Source organism: Anastrepha ludens, chromosome 5 (genome assembly GCF_028408465.1).
Source record: "Anastrepha ludens isolate Willacy chromosome 5, idAnaLude1.1, whole genome shotgun sequence".
NCBI classification, from domain to species: Eukaryota; Metazoa; Arthropoda; class Insecta; order Diptera; family Tephritidae; genus Anastrepha; species Anastrepha ludens.
In genome coordinates, this window is record NC_071501.1 from 105993327 (window position 1) to 106012965 (window position 19639).

The window sequence follows — 19639 nt, forward strand, 5'->3', positions numbered from 1 at the left end:
GGGCCAACGAGTGTCTTGTTTTAGACAAGCAACCTGGCTAACCTAACCTAACCCACTATTCTTATTACTATAAATCAGCAATACACTGGTTTTAAACTATTTTTTTTTTGCATTTTATTAGTACTTTCGCTGATTTTCAGAAAGCGATTCAGTTTTTCGCCGTGAAAAAGTATCGAAAGCATCGGAGAATGACAGCCAATTGAAATTACATAGACAAATATTTGAAAGCGATGGAAGCCATTAAAACTGAATAAAGATCGATCAAAAGCATTAAACAACCCCACAAAATCCTAAAAACGAATTTGTTAAGGTACCTCAGCTGGCTGGGCAAAGAAATAGGTGATTTTGATGCCGCTCCCAATAAAACCTTTTGGGTATTTTGAGTAGCTATGCCACACTTGTGCCGCCAAAAACCATAGGTCAACATGTGATTTCTTCAGTTTCAGTGTGATATTTTTCCCCCCATTGTTTAAGGTTTCTTTTAGGTAGCAACTCGATTGGAAGTCTGAAATCGAAAGTGATTCTGATGCTGATTTATATGACAAATATCATTTATATTTATATAAAATGTAATAAGTTTTGTAAATATTGGGCTATGATTGTTTTTTTTTTTAACAGTTTTGAAATTTATGATGGGTAATCCACTCAAAGCTAATTTTTTTTTCTTTCATAATATAAAAATGTTCGGCAAAACGTAATTTTTTTTTGCCGAACAACAAATTAATGATCTAATTTATAACAGCTATTTAATGACATAAAATAAAATGAAATGGTATATAGGTAAAACCCACGATAAGTCTTCTTCCTCAAACTAATTTTTAGGTCCTGTTCTTGGACTGTCCCCTTAAGGCAACATTCCCCTACTTAGTGTTGAAAATGTACTGAAATTCAAAAGTTTAATAAATTCTTACTCTAAAAACTTTCACAGATCAGAACAGTCTCTCACAGCCCGCTCATATTTATGTTATCCAGAAATTAGCACATGGCCAACTAACATCATAGTTTGATCTCTTATTTCTGTTGTACAGTAAGAAAGTGTACAGAGTAGCACACAGAGTGTACATTATGTTTGCAATTTTAAAAATTAACTTCACTATTTAAATGAAAAATCAAACTCATAAACATGACAGATTAACGCCAAGCACGCGTAAACACTTGTATTCTATTGACTGATCACGTTTCCATTGCCTGAGACAGCGCCGGTTATAAAAAAATACGTCCTCGTATATATGCACCTATGTACAGTACACAACCACTCTACTCTGCATTAGAGTGCAGTGAAGTGCTTTCATTTTTTATAATTGCCTATGTTATCATTCGCTTTAATATTTTATCTACATTGTTATGGTTCTATGTAGCACCCACTATCGGTCTTTGTAAGAATTATTCATAAGTAAAAAAACAAAATTATTGCAAGTGTTTATGCATTACAACCAGAGAACGATGATACAACAATGTTCTCTGTTACAACGAAGCCTATCTCTCCCTCACCCAGCTACATACATACAACTGCTCAGGCAAGTTCATTATCACTCGTGCAATGGGTGAATGCAAAAAATTAAATAAGAATTGGATAGATTTTTCGCCTTGATAAACGGCACTACAAGGCAGTGTAGTTTTAGTTGTTGTATCTCATAATAATAGTGAAGAGTAAACATACTTACCTAATAGTATGAGCAGGAAACAATTCTAATTTGTGCAAATGCTGGAAAAATACCTAAGTCAATAAAATGATTTTCGAAGGCAACAAGAGAAAGGAGCCATTAAAGTGCACCCATAGACAGTGTAGCGAAGCGTTGACGGTGTGAAACGAAAAAGGAACGTATTTATTTTGTAAAAGTAATAACTTAATGCATTTAACGTTGCGAATTGTTTGTACGGTTGCCATAATATTTATATAGCGCTATCAAAAAGGTTAATTTGAATTATGTGAATGTTTGCTGAAGTAGGAATTAATGGGGCTGGATGTGCAAGTGCACAGTTTGTCAAGAAAATGTTTTGATATACTAAACTATTCAAGTCGTTCGCACTTTTGTAAGTAAAACCTTCGCTTCTTATTGAATTTGGAGAGCCTTTCAAAATTATTTCACTAACCTACTAAGTTATTAGTACTTCGCAATTTCGTATTGAATCCACCAAAGCAAGCAAAAACCAAAATATAATATAACAACAACACAAATGCTTCTCTCAACTGTCAAGAAAGTGTTTTTAGATATATATTTTCGGCATTGTTTACTGAGGTGATTTGATATACCGTTATCTCACTGAGTTCTTACACATTCGATAGTCATCAATCAGTCATAAAAGTCGATAGTCAGGATTACCAGCGCAGGCAATTCTGATTAAAATTGTAGTGTAACAGACAGTTGTTACGTTCATTATGAGAATTAAAAGAGAGATAATTCCTGTAATAATTCCGAATTAAGTCGTTAATCCCGATTACCGCCACCGTCTGTCTAGGCTGTTAGTCATCAATTAGTCATAAAGTGATCAAAAATGTGATTTGTTGATCAAAAATGCATGGAAATCAGGCATCGTTTGAGGTGACTCAGTTGGTCTATTAAAATTATAGAATAGAAAAAAGGATGCAACAGTTATCAGAAATGTTTTATTTAGCCCGGTACACTGTTAAATAGTGCAAAAAATGAAAATATCCCTGTACTAAAATCGGCAAGTGGAAGACCGCCAATCGTATTTCAGAGAGTAAAGTAGTTACAAACCCGCAGATTTCGACAAAAAATCTTGCTAGTGCGATCAGAGATGAAGTAGGTAGGTAGGTGAAATGGTTGAAGTACCACTCTGGCACTCCACAAGTAGCACTAAAGCGCCGTTTTGTTACCATTATGAGAAATCCAACGGGCAGATATCTACAGCGAACCAGAGCTGTTGATATAATGGAGAAGATTTATGGGATTTAGGTTGGCGCACCACCCCAGGCTGTCACCCAATGATCTTAATCGACTAGCTACCAAGCCCGGACATTTACAGAGAAAGTGTTCAAAATTTTCTTCATTGAAAGGTCGGACATCAAATAACCTAGCTTTTCTGCTTGTGTGTCGATCATCCAATGACCAGTAAACACAGCTACGAGTTGGATAATTAAATAGCGTGAAGTCCACAGGACTTTTCTCCGTCTATTGCACTGGGGCCACAAGGTAAATGAAATAGCACATGAAGATATGGAGATCCACCTTTTCTGCGCTTTCCTGAGAAATAATTTCTGCAGTTCCCCTTTAACATTAGTCAGGGGGATGCCGACGACTGGGTAGGAGGTCTCTGAGACTAATTCAGTCGACCTCTTCCTGGTAAGCTCATCAGCAATTTCATCTCCTTCTATGTTGCCATGTCCTATAACCCAGATCAGATCAAAAATGTTACCTGCACAAGAGACTTGAGTTGACCAGTTTGGATATGCACCAAGGCGTCGTCAGTGCCTTGCTCGCTGCTTAACTATCGGAAAAATGTGAATATCTCCCTCGCTCCCGCATTTACTAAGCATTCTGCATGCTTGCAGGATCGCAGACTTTCTCCTGAAAACACGAGCAATACTCGGCAGTTTTAAGGAAATAAATAAATTGGCTGATTTAGAGGAAACCTCGGCTCCGACTTCCAATTCCATCTTGGAGCCGTCAGTGAAGGCAGAGGTACCAGTGTGGTGTGGGTCATTTGGTCAAATAGTGGCTTATTTTTATTGCAGTATAGTATTGGATAGATCGGCACAAAGCCCGGATATTATACCAATAGAAAATTTGTAGGGATATTTGAAGAAAAATTTGCAAAAAAACACTCGAAAGATCGAGTAGGGCTCAAAAATGTTATTTTCAAGTCGAGATACCCAGGATTATGATGCTGAAAAATTGATTCATTTTATGAGAAGTAGACTACAAGGTGTTATACAATGGTCGGGATAGTCATACAAAGTACTGGTTCATATTTCATTGTTTAAAACCTATAACTTCAAGCAATTCACTGCAAATGTAAAACAACTTTCTCGACAGCTGTGTTTGAATTTTATATTGTTTTTGCTTTTAACTTTTGAGTTATTTTCAAACGGAATAACTTTATTTTCTACTATTGGCTTAATTATTTACATATATTGGTCAAATAAGACCAAAGAAAGAAAGAAAACCATAAAAAAATACTTATTTTCTTAACCAAAATGTCGGAATTTCGCTTCATTAGTAGATGTCAAAACACTTCCTTGACCAACTGTATGTAATGTATGCAATATTACAATAGTTTTCGCTTTATATATTCATATATCTTAGGGTGATCAGCATGGTTTTATAAAACCGATTTATGAAACGATTTTTGCTCCATTTTTCTATACACAATTTTTTTTTTTTTTTTGGCTTTCATTGGGTTTTTATTTTATTTATTTTGGTTTTTAATTGTTTTATTTTGAGTTAAAGTTTTTTTGTTATTAAATGAAAAATAGAAAACTGATTTTTGGGTATTTTACATTTGAGTTTTAAAAAGTTTGCGAAGTGCAGCGCGAGAAAAAACTGTAGCAGCACAACTTTCTGACCAGTTTTGACTACTTTTCCTTGGTTTTCTTTTTTATTAAGAAAAATATAGTTTCTTCTATAACAAATATCATACAAATCGAAATTTCAAACTTTTTACAAAATTTATAAAAAATCGACAGTTTCTAATTTTTTAGTAAAAATTTGCGTGCGCAGTTTTATAGCCCTTTAAATTCTAGTATAATAAAGTGCAATTTGAAGTGGCTCAAAATTCTTGTTGATGTTTGATAATATTTTTTCCAGCTGATGTTGCGCATTTTCTGCATATAAAAATGAAAGTCGTACATTCATTTCAATTGTAATGCAGTTCGATTCTGTATTAAAATTGAATGATGCTCTATGATTTCATAAATTATACGACAACTCATAATAATCGTAGCAACCCTAGAAAAAATATTTTTTTTTTTGAAAAAAATACGACCTCGTTACCTATTTTTTGCGTGCGTTCTTTGTGGTTTTTGAGTGATGCTGTATAATTTAAATCTACCCGATTGGCGAATAGCTCAAAAGCCGTATTTGCACAAGGTCAAATAATCGATCTCCCTAATACAAATACAAATATTTTTACGATCTAATTCAGTGCTTAGAAGTAAGTACGTGGAAAAAACGTGTCTCACTGTCACACGTAATTGGGATGATAAGAAAGAGGCGTGATACCTAGACTGGGCAAAAATTATCAGCAACGTCGCATATATGGGGAAAAAATTATAAATAAGTTTCAGAACAACTGCGTACGGAAAATTTATAGAAAATCATTGACTTTAACCTGCAGTAGCGGCAGGCTAATGACCTACCCTGTCAGAAATCAAAAAGATTAACGTAACTAACGCAATACTGAGCCTTGTCGAGACCCTATGCTCCCGAGAGGAGTGAACAAGGAAAAAAAAAAAAAACAAAAAACTTGCAATCGAAGTCGTAATAAAGAAAGAAAATAATTCACTATGATTTTTCGGTCGGCTTGGCTGAGTGATTTGGATTCGACGTCCTCTCTGGCAGATGATTTTGCCGTTCGACGTCCTCTGTGGCAGAGGCGGCTGCTGTTAGAAATTATATTTTTATGTTTTATGTACGCAGTGGGCATTGAACCTAGCACATACTACCACTCACAATACAATTGGCTAAATTTGGCAATCTAATTTTTTCACTATGCCTCGGTGGGAGAGCCATTTATGTTCTTTGTGTTGTTAGCCTTGTGATCAATTCTGATGTAAAACGAAATACATTTCACTCAGTCTGACGAAGTGCTCAATTTTATTAGAAGTCTTCAATTATAGGCTCGCGGTCAAATACGACAAACAAAGAGATCACGTCAGAGGTCGCAGTGTACCAAAGCCCTATGAAACTATCTAACCAATCGCCAGCTCTTATTTCATGCTGAATAAAAATCAATTAATTCTCATTATGTAGATTAAAATAAGTATGTCTTTACTTTTACTTAGTGAGGCATAGTAAATTGCACATTTGAAGCCATTTTTCACGACCTTTTTTTTTTGTTTTTTATTAGGATTTTTTCTTGGATTATTATATCCTTGCAGCAAATGATTATCACTATTGTACTTTTATTTTAATAAGTATTCGTACATTCATAAGGCTCATTAACTTCGTTTTGTTTCGATTTGATTTCTTCATTCATACTATGCGTTTGAAATATTTTACTCAAATTTTTAGTTGATGCGTTTTTTGTAACACAAAATTTAAAGCCAAAATACACCGTTTAAAGCCTTTTAACATATTTTTATTATGTATTTTACAATAAATATTGAGAAAGGTATTTAATGTAGTTAATATTTTTTGAATACATTGTATTATATTAAAGATTAGCTGGCAACCCTCTTCAATATCTCTGAATTAAAGCTGTCTACAAACTGATTAAATTAATGTCAATATAATGAAACTTTATTTATTTTTAAATAATGTAAAAATAGTTAGCAGCCCTTATCAAAACTATTTTATGGCTTAAGCAGTTTTAAAAATTTGTTGTACCCCTTTGGATATCTTTGGATTAAGGTTATTTAAAAAATTATTAATTTGATGCCCACATTAGGAATTTTTATTTATTTTTAAATAATTTCCAAATAGTTGGCAACCTTATTCAAAACTATTTCGTGACTAAAGCTTTTTTTAATTGTGCACCCTATTCAATATTTCTGGATTAAAGCTGTCTAAAAAATGATTAATTTGATGCCCATAAAATGAAATCTTACTTATTTTTTAAATTTAAAAATAGTTGGCAATCTCATTCAAAACGATTGCATGACTAAAGCTATTTTAAAAACAGGTCAAAAGATGATGCTTATGTACTGGAATTTTATTTATTTAAAAAAAAATTAAAAATAGGTGGCAACCTATTTCAAAACTATTTCATGTCTAAAGCCATTTTACAAACTTTGTGGACATTATTTAGTACTTCTGTATTAAAGCTGTATACAAAATTATTCATTTGATAATTTAAAAATAATTGGCAACTCTATTCAAAGCTATTTCGTGAACAAAGCTATTTTAAAATTTGTTTGCAACTATTTCAATATTTCTGGGTTAAAGCTGCCTTAAGGATTATTCATTTGATGAATATTTATGTTTTATCTTTTAAATTGACTGAAGTAAAAAAAAAATATGAATTTTAATTAATGAATTTTATTTTATTTAAATTTACTGAAGTAAAAAAAAAAATGTTTTTAACATTTCTAGTTTGCCTATGGGCATGTAGTAGATTTTTAGTCAAATAAATTTTTATTTTTTTGAAAATTTGGTGGCAACCATATTCGAAAATGCTTATGCCAGAAAATATTTTATTTGATATTCACACACTAATATTTTTTTTTAATTCTTAAATAAATTAAAAAACATGGCAACTTCTTCCGAATATTCTCAAAAAAAACTTTTCTCTGAATACTTTATTTATTTATTTAATTACAATACATGTTTATTTATTTACTTTTTTATTTTTATTTACTCATTTTATTTATTTTGCTTAACTCTTTATTTATTTATTTTTTACTTATTTATTAATTTATTTAAATTTTATTTATTTTTTTTTTTTACTTATTTATTTATTTTATCCAATTATTTATTTATTTTTATTTATATAATTTTTTATTTATTCATTTATTTATTTATTTTTTAATATCCAGCACAACAACCTTTGGCTATGTTTCAGCATTGGATATATTGTACTTTTTCCAGTTAAAGTTTCAAGATAAACTATTAAGAGTTTGTAATTTTATAGCCTTAAATAAAATAGTAAAAAACTTATTCAGGCTTTGAGAATTAAATAATATAAAATTCAAACGATAATTAACGGCAGTGAATAAAATTAATAAAACTAAAACACCGCAAAAGTCATATGTTTTGAAGTGAGCGATGCAAAATTTATATTGCAATAATTTCCAACTTGAAAAAAAAAATATTAATATTATATAAGCTGATACAATAAACGAGAATCGCTAAATGTTACTAATGTCATATACTTAATTATCAATTTCTGTTTACCCACATACACACACATACATGCACATGCAAGTAAATTATCATACTCACCCTGGCAGTTTGAGTTTGAAGTCTTCGAAAGAGGAAATCACTGGCACTACGCGTTTCTCGGGCATTTTGTTGCCGGTAAAGTTGCTGTTGCAGTTACTCGCCGCGAAATTGCTGCTGCTTGCAATGTATGAGCGCTTTGCAATACTGCTGGTTGCTGTGACGCGTGTTGGCGTTCTTGAAATGAACAAAACCAGCGGCAGAATTCTTAAGAGACGCACTGTACGTACGAATGAAGCAGCGGAACACACACGCGCACACGTTGAGCGAAGTAAAGAAAAAGTAATTATTTTTTGTTTTTGCTTTTATAAAAAAACAATAATTGCTTGTAATTTAAAAGCAAGCTCTAAGCATTGATTGATTCAGGTATATTTTTAGTGAAAATCGATTTTATAAAAATTATTTAAAAATAAATGCTGTTTGGTATTAAATAATCTTCAATTTCAGTATTTATCCTTTATACACAAAAAATATCTTCACGCTATTGGTAAATATTATACAGTAGAGCCTAACGAACATTCGAATTGAATCAAATGTAATCGAGTACTGAAGCCGCGTTGCTCAGCCTGAGGCTTTTAAATCTCAACTGTCCAGTCAGATCGTTTGCTGAATTTATTTACATGCATACAAACATATGCATGTATTTACTTATGTTTGTTGTTATTCAAGAGAATGAATTTCGAACGTCAACTCTGCTCCTAATCAACAACACCAAAACAAAAAGCAAAAGTATTTTAATAGAAATCATCATCCGTATTGCCATCGTCAGCGCCTCGGAACCGCTTTCATACACAAACATACATACATACAGCTTATAAGTACACTTATTCAAGTACATAATTATAATAAATAGTTTTTCATTGTAGCTATCACAAACAAACCAACGCAATCACAGAACAGTGGAAACCAATAAAAGTCGAGCAAGCGATAACAGCTCGACTAATTGGAGTGTGCATTTATCTCTTAGAATGCCCTGAAGTGCTATTACTGTACGAGTGTACATCCAGCTGGCACGAAGTTCACTTCAAAGAGTCGCACTGCATTCACGAGCAGTGATCCACAGCTAAAGTGGCTCGAGCAACACCCAGCTGCGTCACTGACTTTGCCAATCAAGATTTCTCAGTCACTACTTTCATTAGAACTCAGCTATCAGCTGTTGCGCTTATAAACGTAAATGAGCACACACACGCACATAGACGCAGTTGTGCTGTTATCAAACTCAACTCACTCAATTCAATGTTCAATGACTTGCGCAGCGTCATGCATATCTAAAATATCAATTATACGCCATGTATGCCTCATATTAAGCGATCAGACAAGCGCGCGAACACGCGTCCTCTTACTGTGCAGAATATGGAGAATTGGCTAATTTTTTTGCATTTTTGAATGTCACTTTGAAACTAAAGTGTTTGTTGTATTTGATATTTTTCAGAGTACGACCCGTTTTTTTCTACTAACAATAACCTCTCTAGCTGTGATTCTCTCAGAAGCAAGAGTACCCTGTGCAAGATAAAGGTGAGAGTGACAGCACAGAAAGTGTTTAAAACAATACGGGGGAATGCTGCTGAAGCAACAATCTTCGGCCGGATTCAAAAGCAGGTCGTTCCGGTAACAAAGATTTTATTATCGTGGGATAAAATGTTAAAAATGTGGACGATTCGGGTATACTAATGTAGAATTTTCCAAGAATTACCAGGTACTGTGAATATTTTATTGATGGGTAAGATGAAACGAGTTTATATTAAGTCCAGCCTGGACAGCATTCATTCTGATCAATAGAAAAAAAATCCTGGATTCTCTTTACCAAATACTATACATCGAAAACTCGAAGACGGCGTGAAAAAAGCAGCCAATCCACTGCTTTCCTCTGCAAATACTCTAACAAACATAAATATCTACTCCGGCAGCCAGATGACAATTAAGACATTTGGCTCGTTATTTGTGCGTTTAAAATTAATGGGGAATGCCTTACTTCTCTCTCGACTGCATTCGAAAACTTAGGAAAATAGACTCATTTGGTCCCCGGTCCCAGTTGCATAGCAGGAAACTGTTTATAAGCTGGCTAGGCAGAGCACCCTCGCGACGGTTTCGCCGCTAAATCAGAGAATCGGGGTTCCATTGAGAACCTGTGGGCTGCTCCTGAAAAGATGGGTCTCGCATCAACTCAGTGAGCGCTGGGATAGTGCGAGATACTTCTGGCCGCGGGTAGATCGGGGGCGCTAGAGGGAACTTCTCAGGCCAACAAAGCCGCAGTTTTCGAGTTTGATGGGTGTCCTTACAGAGCATTGTAAGAACATTGAATATCATTGAATATCCATGCGGTGAGACTTGGGATTGCCTCAAGTTCTTTCTGCAAAAGTTGTGTGGAGGACGAGATGGAATCATCTGATCTCTTGGGGCTAAAATTCACTTTTCAGAGCTCTCTCTTTTTTTCCACACCTGCAGATATAGCAGGTTTAAATATTGCACACCTGGTGAATTTCATCAGCAGCTTGAAGCGGTTAACGCAAATGCAAATAGCTACTTTTTGGTCCTCATCCTCCAATCCAATCCTCCTTCCTCTTTGCCCACTGTTTGCTTTTTGTTTTTCCTCCCTGTTTTTCCTCTATATGGCCTCACAATGGACGAATTTGATTATTTGTTTTAGTGGAACCTTGCTTGGGCAGCCATTTATCTTAACCTACTGGGTTTTGTACTACTGCTCTCACCTTGTATGGATTCGACTTGAATAAAACAAATCGTTCAACTGCTGGATACACATAAAACAAAACGGCAAATAAATGTAAAATATCACCGATTTCGATTGTTCTTGTTGCAAGTCGATTGCAAAGAAGAAGAATGAAGTAAATTATCGAGATAAATTTATATTTTCCTTATTTTAATAGTCACTGACCTTTTTAAGCACCCTTTTCTTGTAGAAATTGAGTGATGCGAACACGAAGTGAGGAATATTTCACTAAAAATACCAAATTGCGCAAAAACTAATTTACCACCAAAAATTTTTGAAAACCACTTTTTGTTCATTTGCATATATATTTATTCACCTCTTCTTTAATTTCGCACTTTTCAAATTAACTTTTTGATTTTCTAGTAGAAACACCTTTGATTTAGCACTGAACAATTTTTAAATTGAAAGCCGTTTGAAATTTGAATTGATTCACTGAAAATTGAATTTATTTCTAAGTAAATTTATTGGAGTTGCTGGATGCACTAGATTAACTGAGAATAACGCGCGGCCATCCCCAACTCAACCCAATCACAATTAATGAGCCAACATAAGACGCCGATTTCTGTTTTATAAGGCGACTGTAAAACGAGCAGATGGATAAATGCACTGCAAGCAGATTTCCATACAAAATAAATCACTCACTTAAGAGCTTAGCCGCTCATATGTATGTGTGTACATATGTTATACAGATAAATATAAATATGAATGCATGAATCTTTTCGCAAATGCATTGTATAAAACCGGAACTTATGGAATCACTCAATACAAACACCAGGATGACCGCAGACAGAGCAGCATAATAAAGAACAAAGATAAAATAAAACTTTGCACAGACGAGTAAATATATTGAAATATTTTGTATACCGACGTGCGTTCGTACATAAATAAGATATGGCAATTGTGTGCTCGTATAATAAAAATTGCAAGATGAGTGCAAAACATCTCCAAAGAAATAAACAAAATACTTTTATATCATAAAACAATTCGGTAAGCAATTTTCTGGCAGTAGGCCAATGTGCGTAGTGGCATTCACCCTTCCACAGGAAACTCTATCGAAATGGCCTTGAAGCTGGTGATATTATTTTTAGTAAATTAAGTATCTCTCTGGCAAATAAAATACTTGTATGTGTGTATGTATGTTTCAATATTTTTTACGACTGTAACTTGTCAAAATATGTAAAAGGTGCCTAAATAAGCTTTGCAAATTTCGGCTGGATTATTTGACCAAACACCAAGTAAATACCATCGTGTAAGCACCGTATTCACCTGATATGGCCCCGTGCGACTTCTTTTTGTTTCCCAAGTTGAAATTACCACTTCGTGGAAGGAGATTTCAGTCGATAGAGGAGATCAAAGAGAATGCGACGAAGGAGATCAAGACCATGCCTTCGTCGGCCTACCAGGGGTGCATGGAGGACTGGGTTAAGCGTTGGAACATGTGAAGGAGATAAAATAAATTTGCCTGGAATTTAACTCTGTTTTGTATTATTTAAACATTCCCGGTACTTTCTAATCATAGGGTATGTACGTTATTATTATTATTAGGTTACTGCACACTGCGACCAAAAGAAGGTTGTCGACACATCCCGCCAGGGCTGAAGAGCTAAAGGAGTGGTCCGCCAACTATGTGAGCGGTCGTCACTCTTCACTGATTTTTCGTGACCATACATCTAAACAGGCGGGCGCCGTAGCCGAATGGGTTGGTGCGTGACTACCATTGGCAATTCACAGAGAGAACGTCGGTTCGAATCTCGGTGAAACCCCAAAATTAAGAAAAACATTTTTCTAATAGCGGTCGCCCCTCGGCAGGCAATGGCAAACCTCCGAGTGTATTTCTGCCATGAAAAAGCTTCTCATAAAAATATCTGCCGTTCGGAGTCGGCTTGAAACTGTAGGTCCCTCCATTTGTAGAACAACATCAAGACGCACACCACAAATAGGAGGAGGAGCTCGGCCAAACACCCAAAAAGGGTGTACGCGCCAATTATATATATACATATATATGTACATCTAAACAGAGGAAGATTAAGCAAGGTGTTCCGCAGGGTGGTGTCCTTTCACCCTTGATGTTCAACTTCTACATCTCGAAACTCACCCAGCCACCAGAGGGAGTCTCCCTGGTCACATACGCTGACGACTGCACGATAATGGCGTCGGGCAAGGAAATGGTCGCCTGAAACCAGTGACACGCAGTGAATAAAGCTCCAGACATGCCAAAACACTGCCATTTGGATAGCGACAAACTGCCTCCTGATGTCCCCAATACAACACCTTCACAACGAGGTCAATATGTAACCTATTAAGGAGCTCAACTGCTCAGCAAGCAGTTCCTGTTAGGGTGCTACAGTAGGTTTTAGCCTTGCAGACACCTGCTTGAGCCATAGCAGCCTCCCAGGCACGTCAGGTAACACCTACTACACTACGCCGACGAGATCCAGGACAAAACAAACAGACACCTGCTGGACCAGACAGTGTTTAGACAGACATTAAAGCTCCCGTCCAGTGAATGCCGTAATCGGAGTCCAACCACCACCCATTGCAGATGAAGAGCTCCAGCTTTCCCGTGAGACTCGCGTAACCTTGGCACAATTACGTTCTGGATACTGTAGCAGGTTAGGAGGATTACTTCAAAGCGGAAAAAATTGATAAAAAAATAAAGATTTTTGGAGAAATTAAAAAAAAAAACAAATTGTATTTATTTACCAAGCTACACTAATTACCCACTAATTAATACTTTGCAGTACTGGGCAAGTGATGGGTCCTATCTAATTTAAATAATCTCTATTCTTTCAAACTTTCACCATCTAAAACATTCAACGACTAGTTGGGTGACATAAAAAATTGTGTAGTTATGTAAGAATATATGTATTTATGTACATATATATACAATACATATGTATGTAATCTCTAATTCAACAACAATTTTGATGCCTTTCCAACATAAAATACTTTAAATGTTATTTATTTACTTTTACACACAAATATTGTTTTGTTTATATTCCTAAATTAGCTTGTCACTGTTGTTATTGCGATAGGCACAAAAGCAATATAGGTTTATGCGCTGTTGGTCATCACTTATAAAAAATTTGAAAATAATGTTGCTGTATATCTTTGACTGTCTGGCTTCTGCTGAATAATGGGCAGGTAGGAATATTTAAAATCATACCTACGAGCACTTAGAACAGTTCGGGAAGGTAGAGTTGACTGCATCCTTTGTTCAAAATATGTAATGATTGCAAACATACGTACACATACACTCTTATATTTATGTATATATGTGCGTATGTATGCATCATTAAATTTCTTGTTTGCTCACTCACTAAATGAGTGAAATTTATGAAAGTCAGTGATCCATAAATATATTCAGATTTACACTTATATGCATACATACATACTCGTACTTCGATGCATTGCACTCGACTGCGCGTAAACTTTCTGTCATGACTTGACCGCATGTTTTATTTGATTTCAAAAATGATAACGCAACTTCTGGATATCGATTCCGAAGGTTGTTCAGCAACACTTTGCGCTACAGCAACAACATTCTGAACAGAAGTCCAGTTCTTGGCCTGCGAGATCTTTTTCTATTTCTCGATGGACCAGTTTCTTGAAATTCGTTCACCACCCTTTGAATTATCGACTCATTCGGACAATTATTTCCACCGAAAAAATCATGTATTTTGCGATATGTTTTTCTTAAGGATCGACCATTTTAATAATAGTTTCAATAATTTCAACGCGTTGTTCTATCGTGTAAAATTGTACTTTTGCCTACTGGAAAGATGATATAAAAAAAGTAGCGTTAATTTTATTTCACTTGTGAACTGGCAACGGAAAGTTACTCAGAGGAAAATAATTTAACTTATTGAAGTGTTTTCGGATTCAAAATATTTACAGTTTTTGCATTATTTTCTCGGTATATGGCTGTAGTTTTCGATATCTCGTAAAGTATCGATCAACCAATTTAAAGTTTACGCTCGTTGTCAAGGTGACATTTCACACTAAAAAATTTCGTTGGCTATTTTTTGTTTGTTCCATTCAGTTGTGAATTACAGGGAAGTCAACCAAGAGAAAATTCGGTACATTTTTCAGTTTTTCTTTGATAAAGGCGAAATTGCAAGCCAGGCCGCTAAAATTGTGGATGGTGTTTATGGTACCGATACTGTAACATCTAATTACGTGCAATGTAATTTCTTCCAACGCGTTCAGGTATTTTTGCTGTTAAAGAAAGTGTCGATAAAATCGTAAAAATAATCGAAGTTGACCGACATGTTAGTAATTATAGTATCACCCAGGAGCTACAGATCGACCATAAAACAGTTTGACCCCATTTGCGCAAAGGTGGATTCAAAGAGAAACTCGATGTTTGGGTGTCACACTTATTAACAACAAAAAACATGATAGATCGAGTTCCCATTTGCGAGGCCTTGGTCAAACCGAATGAAATCGACCCATTTCTTAAACGGAGGCTAGCTGGCTATGAAAAATGGGTCACTTACGACAAAACGATCGTGGTCAATGCGTGATGAAACAGCTCAAGCGGTGGCCAAACCAGGACTAACGGCCAGAAGGTTCTACTGTGTATTTGATGGAACTTGAAAGGAATCATTTATTAAGAGTTGCTTCCATATGGAAAAACACTAAACGGCAGGACCTGTCAGCGCTCGAGATTTCTAATCAGCACCAGCGAGCGCAGGACAGAAGCAGCTGACGCACTATTTTGGACTCGGCAGGACCGACACACGGTTGTAGCGAAGTAAGTGGGCAACATTGCTTGATTTTCATTTGCAAAACCAGCTGCTCTAGAGGTGTATTGTAGAATACGAAAAATTTTAAAACTTCTTTCACTATATACCAGGTGAAGTCAAAAATTCTCAATATTTTCTCGCTTTATTTCATTGTTGAAATTAACACTGTGAATAAGTCAATTCAGCCAGTCTGAATCGACGATTTTCTTGACTAATGCAGATGAAGTTCAACGTTTGGCCTTAATTAGTCCTGAAAGCGGAGATAATGTATTACGGCAGCCTAGAAACTCTTTTTGTTTTATTCCCAAATGAATTTGCTAGTATTTCCTATTACTGATTATTCTGCAAATACTTAGGGGCACTGTGACAATAAATCAATTTCATTTTGCTTTTTAATACTTTTTATGCAACTGCTAAACACTTAATCTCATCAGGAAGGCACATGTGTCTAAGCTGATCTTCGAAAAGAAGTCTCGTGTTCTCTTTGAAATTTAAACCTTATTCCCTGCACAAAGATCAACAATTAATAACGTGACGTGACGCCATTATTATTACCTACTCGAAATTCACGATAACCTCACGGGCCAACTGGGGCATCAAAAATTAATTGCCTTGCAAATTATTTCGAAATAATTTAGTCCCAATTATTCGAACACTTTTAGTGTTCCAAAAATATTTTCGCATTGAATCACACGTATAATATTTTGTGTATATGTGTATGTACATCTCTAGAGTACAAGTGCAAAATACGTCATTGGAATTTCTAGATGAAATCTTCACAGAAGCAAGTGATTGAAAATTCGAATGCCGATGAACCTATTGCAAAGAGTTCGAAGGCCATGTCTAACATATGTTCTACTTATATATTTACATACATATTATATACATAGATCGATTTCAACTAAAAATTGCATACGTAGCTTGCGACACGGCCGCCGTAGCCTAGTGGAGTGTGGATGCCAACAATTCGGTTAGTCCCGTGTACGACGCCTACTATTGGCATGAAGCAGCAAATTGTAGAAAAAGTCTATTTTTAACACACTTTTATTAGCTCGGGTTGTATGTATGTACGTATGTATGTATGTATGTATGTAACGGAATCTTTGAGCTTAATTTTCACTGGCTTCTAAAAATCTGATCGACTTGAAATTTTGCACACCTATCAAGGACCGATGACAATGCAATAATTTGATAATAGTTTTCCATTATCCTTATTAGCATTGCCAGGATTAATATTTTCTTTTCTTTACTGTGGGCAAAAAGTAAGGTGAATTTGGTTGTAAAATAAAAAATCTTTATTTATTCTTGTAAATCAGTTTCTCAGGCTCCCTCCACGAAATAAGTTCTTCATCCCGATTACTTCTTTATCACGGCCGATAACTGCATAGCTTTATACTCACAGTCGATAAGAAAGGAATTAAATATAACACGAATATATCGAATCATTTATTCACTGACTGCAATGATATCAATAATTTTCATTCATAATAAAAAATAGTTAAAAAAAAGAAACAAAACAACACGCTTGTTTGGTAATCGAACTAAAAAGTAGAAAATAAAAAATAGTTTAAAAAACTAAAAAACACGCTTTTATTGCTAATCGAACTAGAAAGTAGAAAATAAATTTTAATGATAAAGAGACGTATAATGAAGTAATAGCAAATCGAACGATCAGTCATAGTCAACTACCTCAGAACAAAATTATAACAAAAATTAAGATACAAATAGAATAATTAACACACTTTTATTAGCTCGGGTTGTATGTATGAATGAATGTAACGGAATCTTTGAGCTTAATTTTCACTGGCTTCTAAAAATCTGATCGACTCGGAACACAGAACATAGATGACTAGATGGGAAACTCTTTTTCTCGTGAGAGCGCTGAAAAATGTGCATTTTTTATAACATTTGCCAATATTGCCACACCGATAAAAACATGTTTTGGGTATTTTTTTAAACAAAAATTGGGAATTTTTAGTTTCCACACCCCCATTGAGGTTAGTATTTAGTGTGCTGTTGTGTAATAGCTATTACTCGTAAACACCTAAATATACTAAAAAGAAAAAATAGTTAAAAAAAAACTAAAAGACACGCTTGTTTGGTAATCGAACTAAAAAATAGAAAATAAAAAATAGTTTAAAAAAACTATTGTAAAAAACACGCTTTTATTGCTAATCGAACTAGAAAGTAGAAAATAAATTTTAATGATAAAGAAACGTATAAGGAAGTAATAGCAAATCGAACGATCAGTCATAGTCAACTACCTCAGAACAGAATTATAACATTAACAAATTAGAATTAAAAGCGTGGGATGCATTTTGCTTTACTTTCATAACCTTCTGTACATAGGTAGTTGCCAATATAATGATTGTAATATTTACTATATCAAGCATCCCTCTCGAAGATACCTAGACAGACTGTCGTACCATGAAAACTTACTAGCAAGAAATCTTCTACACAATAGCATGGATGTCAAACGCCTTAAAAAAATTCATATTTTGGATCTCCCAAACAGATTTGAGGAAACATAATTGATTTGTAGCGAATACAACTGTTTTACAATATATTGATTGGTCTCAATGGAGCGCAATCAATCCTGTCATAATTCTTATATTTAAAAAATTTGCTGATTGTCAACTGATAGATTGCAAATAAAATTTATTCATAATATAGGGTTATTCAATAGGTGCGCTTCAACTTTTTTCCGAAAGGGAGGGCGAACGACGTAATATTTTTTATTTTTCGCTTGTCATTTGTAAACTTCATTAGTATACATTTCATCATGGAACGCTACACACTTGAGCAACGATTGCAAATCGTGCAAATTTTTTATGAACATAATCGTTCTGTTGCTGCTACTTTAAGAGCATTACGGCCATTTTACGGTCCATTTAGCAAGCCGTCCCGTTTTGGGGTTATGTGAAGTCATTGGTCTACAGTAACAAGCCGGCGACGATTTGTGAGCTCAGAGCCAATATTGAACGCGAAATTGCTGGAATTTCGGCCGATTTATGCAAAAGAGTGGTCGAAAATTGGGTTCAACGATTGGACTTCTTAAAACGTGCACGCGGTGCTCATGCAAAAGAAATCGAATTTCATACTTAAATGTATATGTTCAAACTCGATAATAAAAAAAAAATTAGTTAAAAAAGTCAAACCGTTTGTGTTTTATTCAAAAAAGTTCAAAAGTTGAAGCGCTCTTACTGAAAAACCCTATACAAACAAAAACAAAAAAAAACTTATTTCTTGAGGGGGAACACCACTGTGATTTTTCAAAAAAATCGATTTTTTTTTTACATTTCCTTATAGTAGTTACATTCAAAAATATGTAAAAAAGATTTAACTTAAAATGTGTAAAGTGAGTTACAACGGCCAATGAAAACTTTAAACGCGTTTTTCTCAAACTGGCTTTTCTGGACACAGTGGCCTCGATTTCTCGAAGACTTATGAACCGATTTTAATTTTTTTTTTAGTTTTTGTGCATGTATTGGCTACATTGGCTTAATATTTTTTCAAGCCTTTCGAAAACCAAAAAAATTTTAAAAACACAAACTTATTTTTCAAACCTGCACCATTTCCTCAAAAAACATAAAAAAGCCGCCACGTACGACGATAGCCATTGAACCAATAGTATAAATTAAAATTTTTTTTTTTTGGTGTTTGCTTTCAGATGATTTTCATCGCTGTATCGTGGCCACCAGTGTGCATCCGTTTTTTATGGCGCCATTGCATTAATATTAATAACAATTGTAATTTTTAATATTTTTTAATAAAAATTTGTGTCAGTATAGTTGAATATATGTTAAATAAAATATAATTTGTCCGATCCTCAAATAATCATCCCTACTTATAAAAAAAAATTCATGAAAATCACTTAATTTTCACGCGTTCACAGTGGTGTTCCTCCTTAAACCTAAAGTATGAAGAAAAATTTTAACTATAAATAAATTTTTTTTACTCAGTGCTTAAACATGACACGTCAAGAAAAAGTTTCACTGCAAATAAAAATTTTGTTTTACTCATTTCTTAAACTCGACATATCAAAAAAAATTTATGGGATTAGGCCACTCTAGGATTTTCAAAATATCGAAATTTTTTTTTTT

General features: G+C 34.5%; 1 protein-coding gene across 4 annotated transcripts in view; it reads right to left on the reverse strand.

Moving 5' to 3' along the window:
- Positions 1 to 19639, reverse strand: part of LOC128865355 (uncharacterized) — a 30380-nt gene that overhangs the window by 4083 nt on the left and 6658 nt on the right. For 2 of the 4 annotated variants that reach the window (XM_054105604.1, XM_054105602.1), the window contains exon 2: positions 8064 to 8280. In XM_054105604.1, the coding sequence (XP_053961579.1) occupies positions 8064 to 8128 (65 nt within the window). In that variant the 5' untranslated portion in view covers positions 8129 to 8280. Of the gene's footprint in view, positions 1 to 8063; positions 8281 to 10768; positions 10786 to 10953; positions 11096 to 19639 lie in introns of those variants that run through there. The other 2 variants (XM_054105603.1, XM_054105606.1) reach the window with 2 other exon arrangements.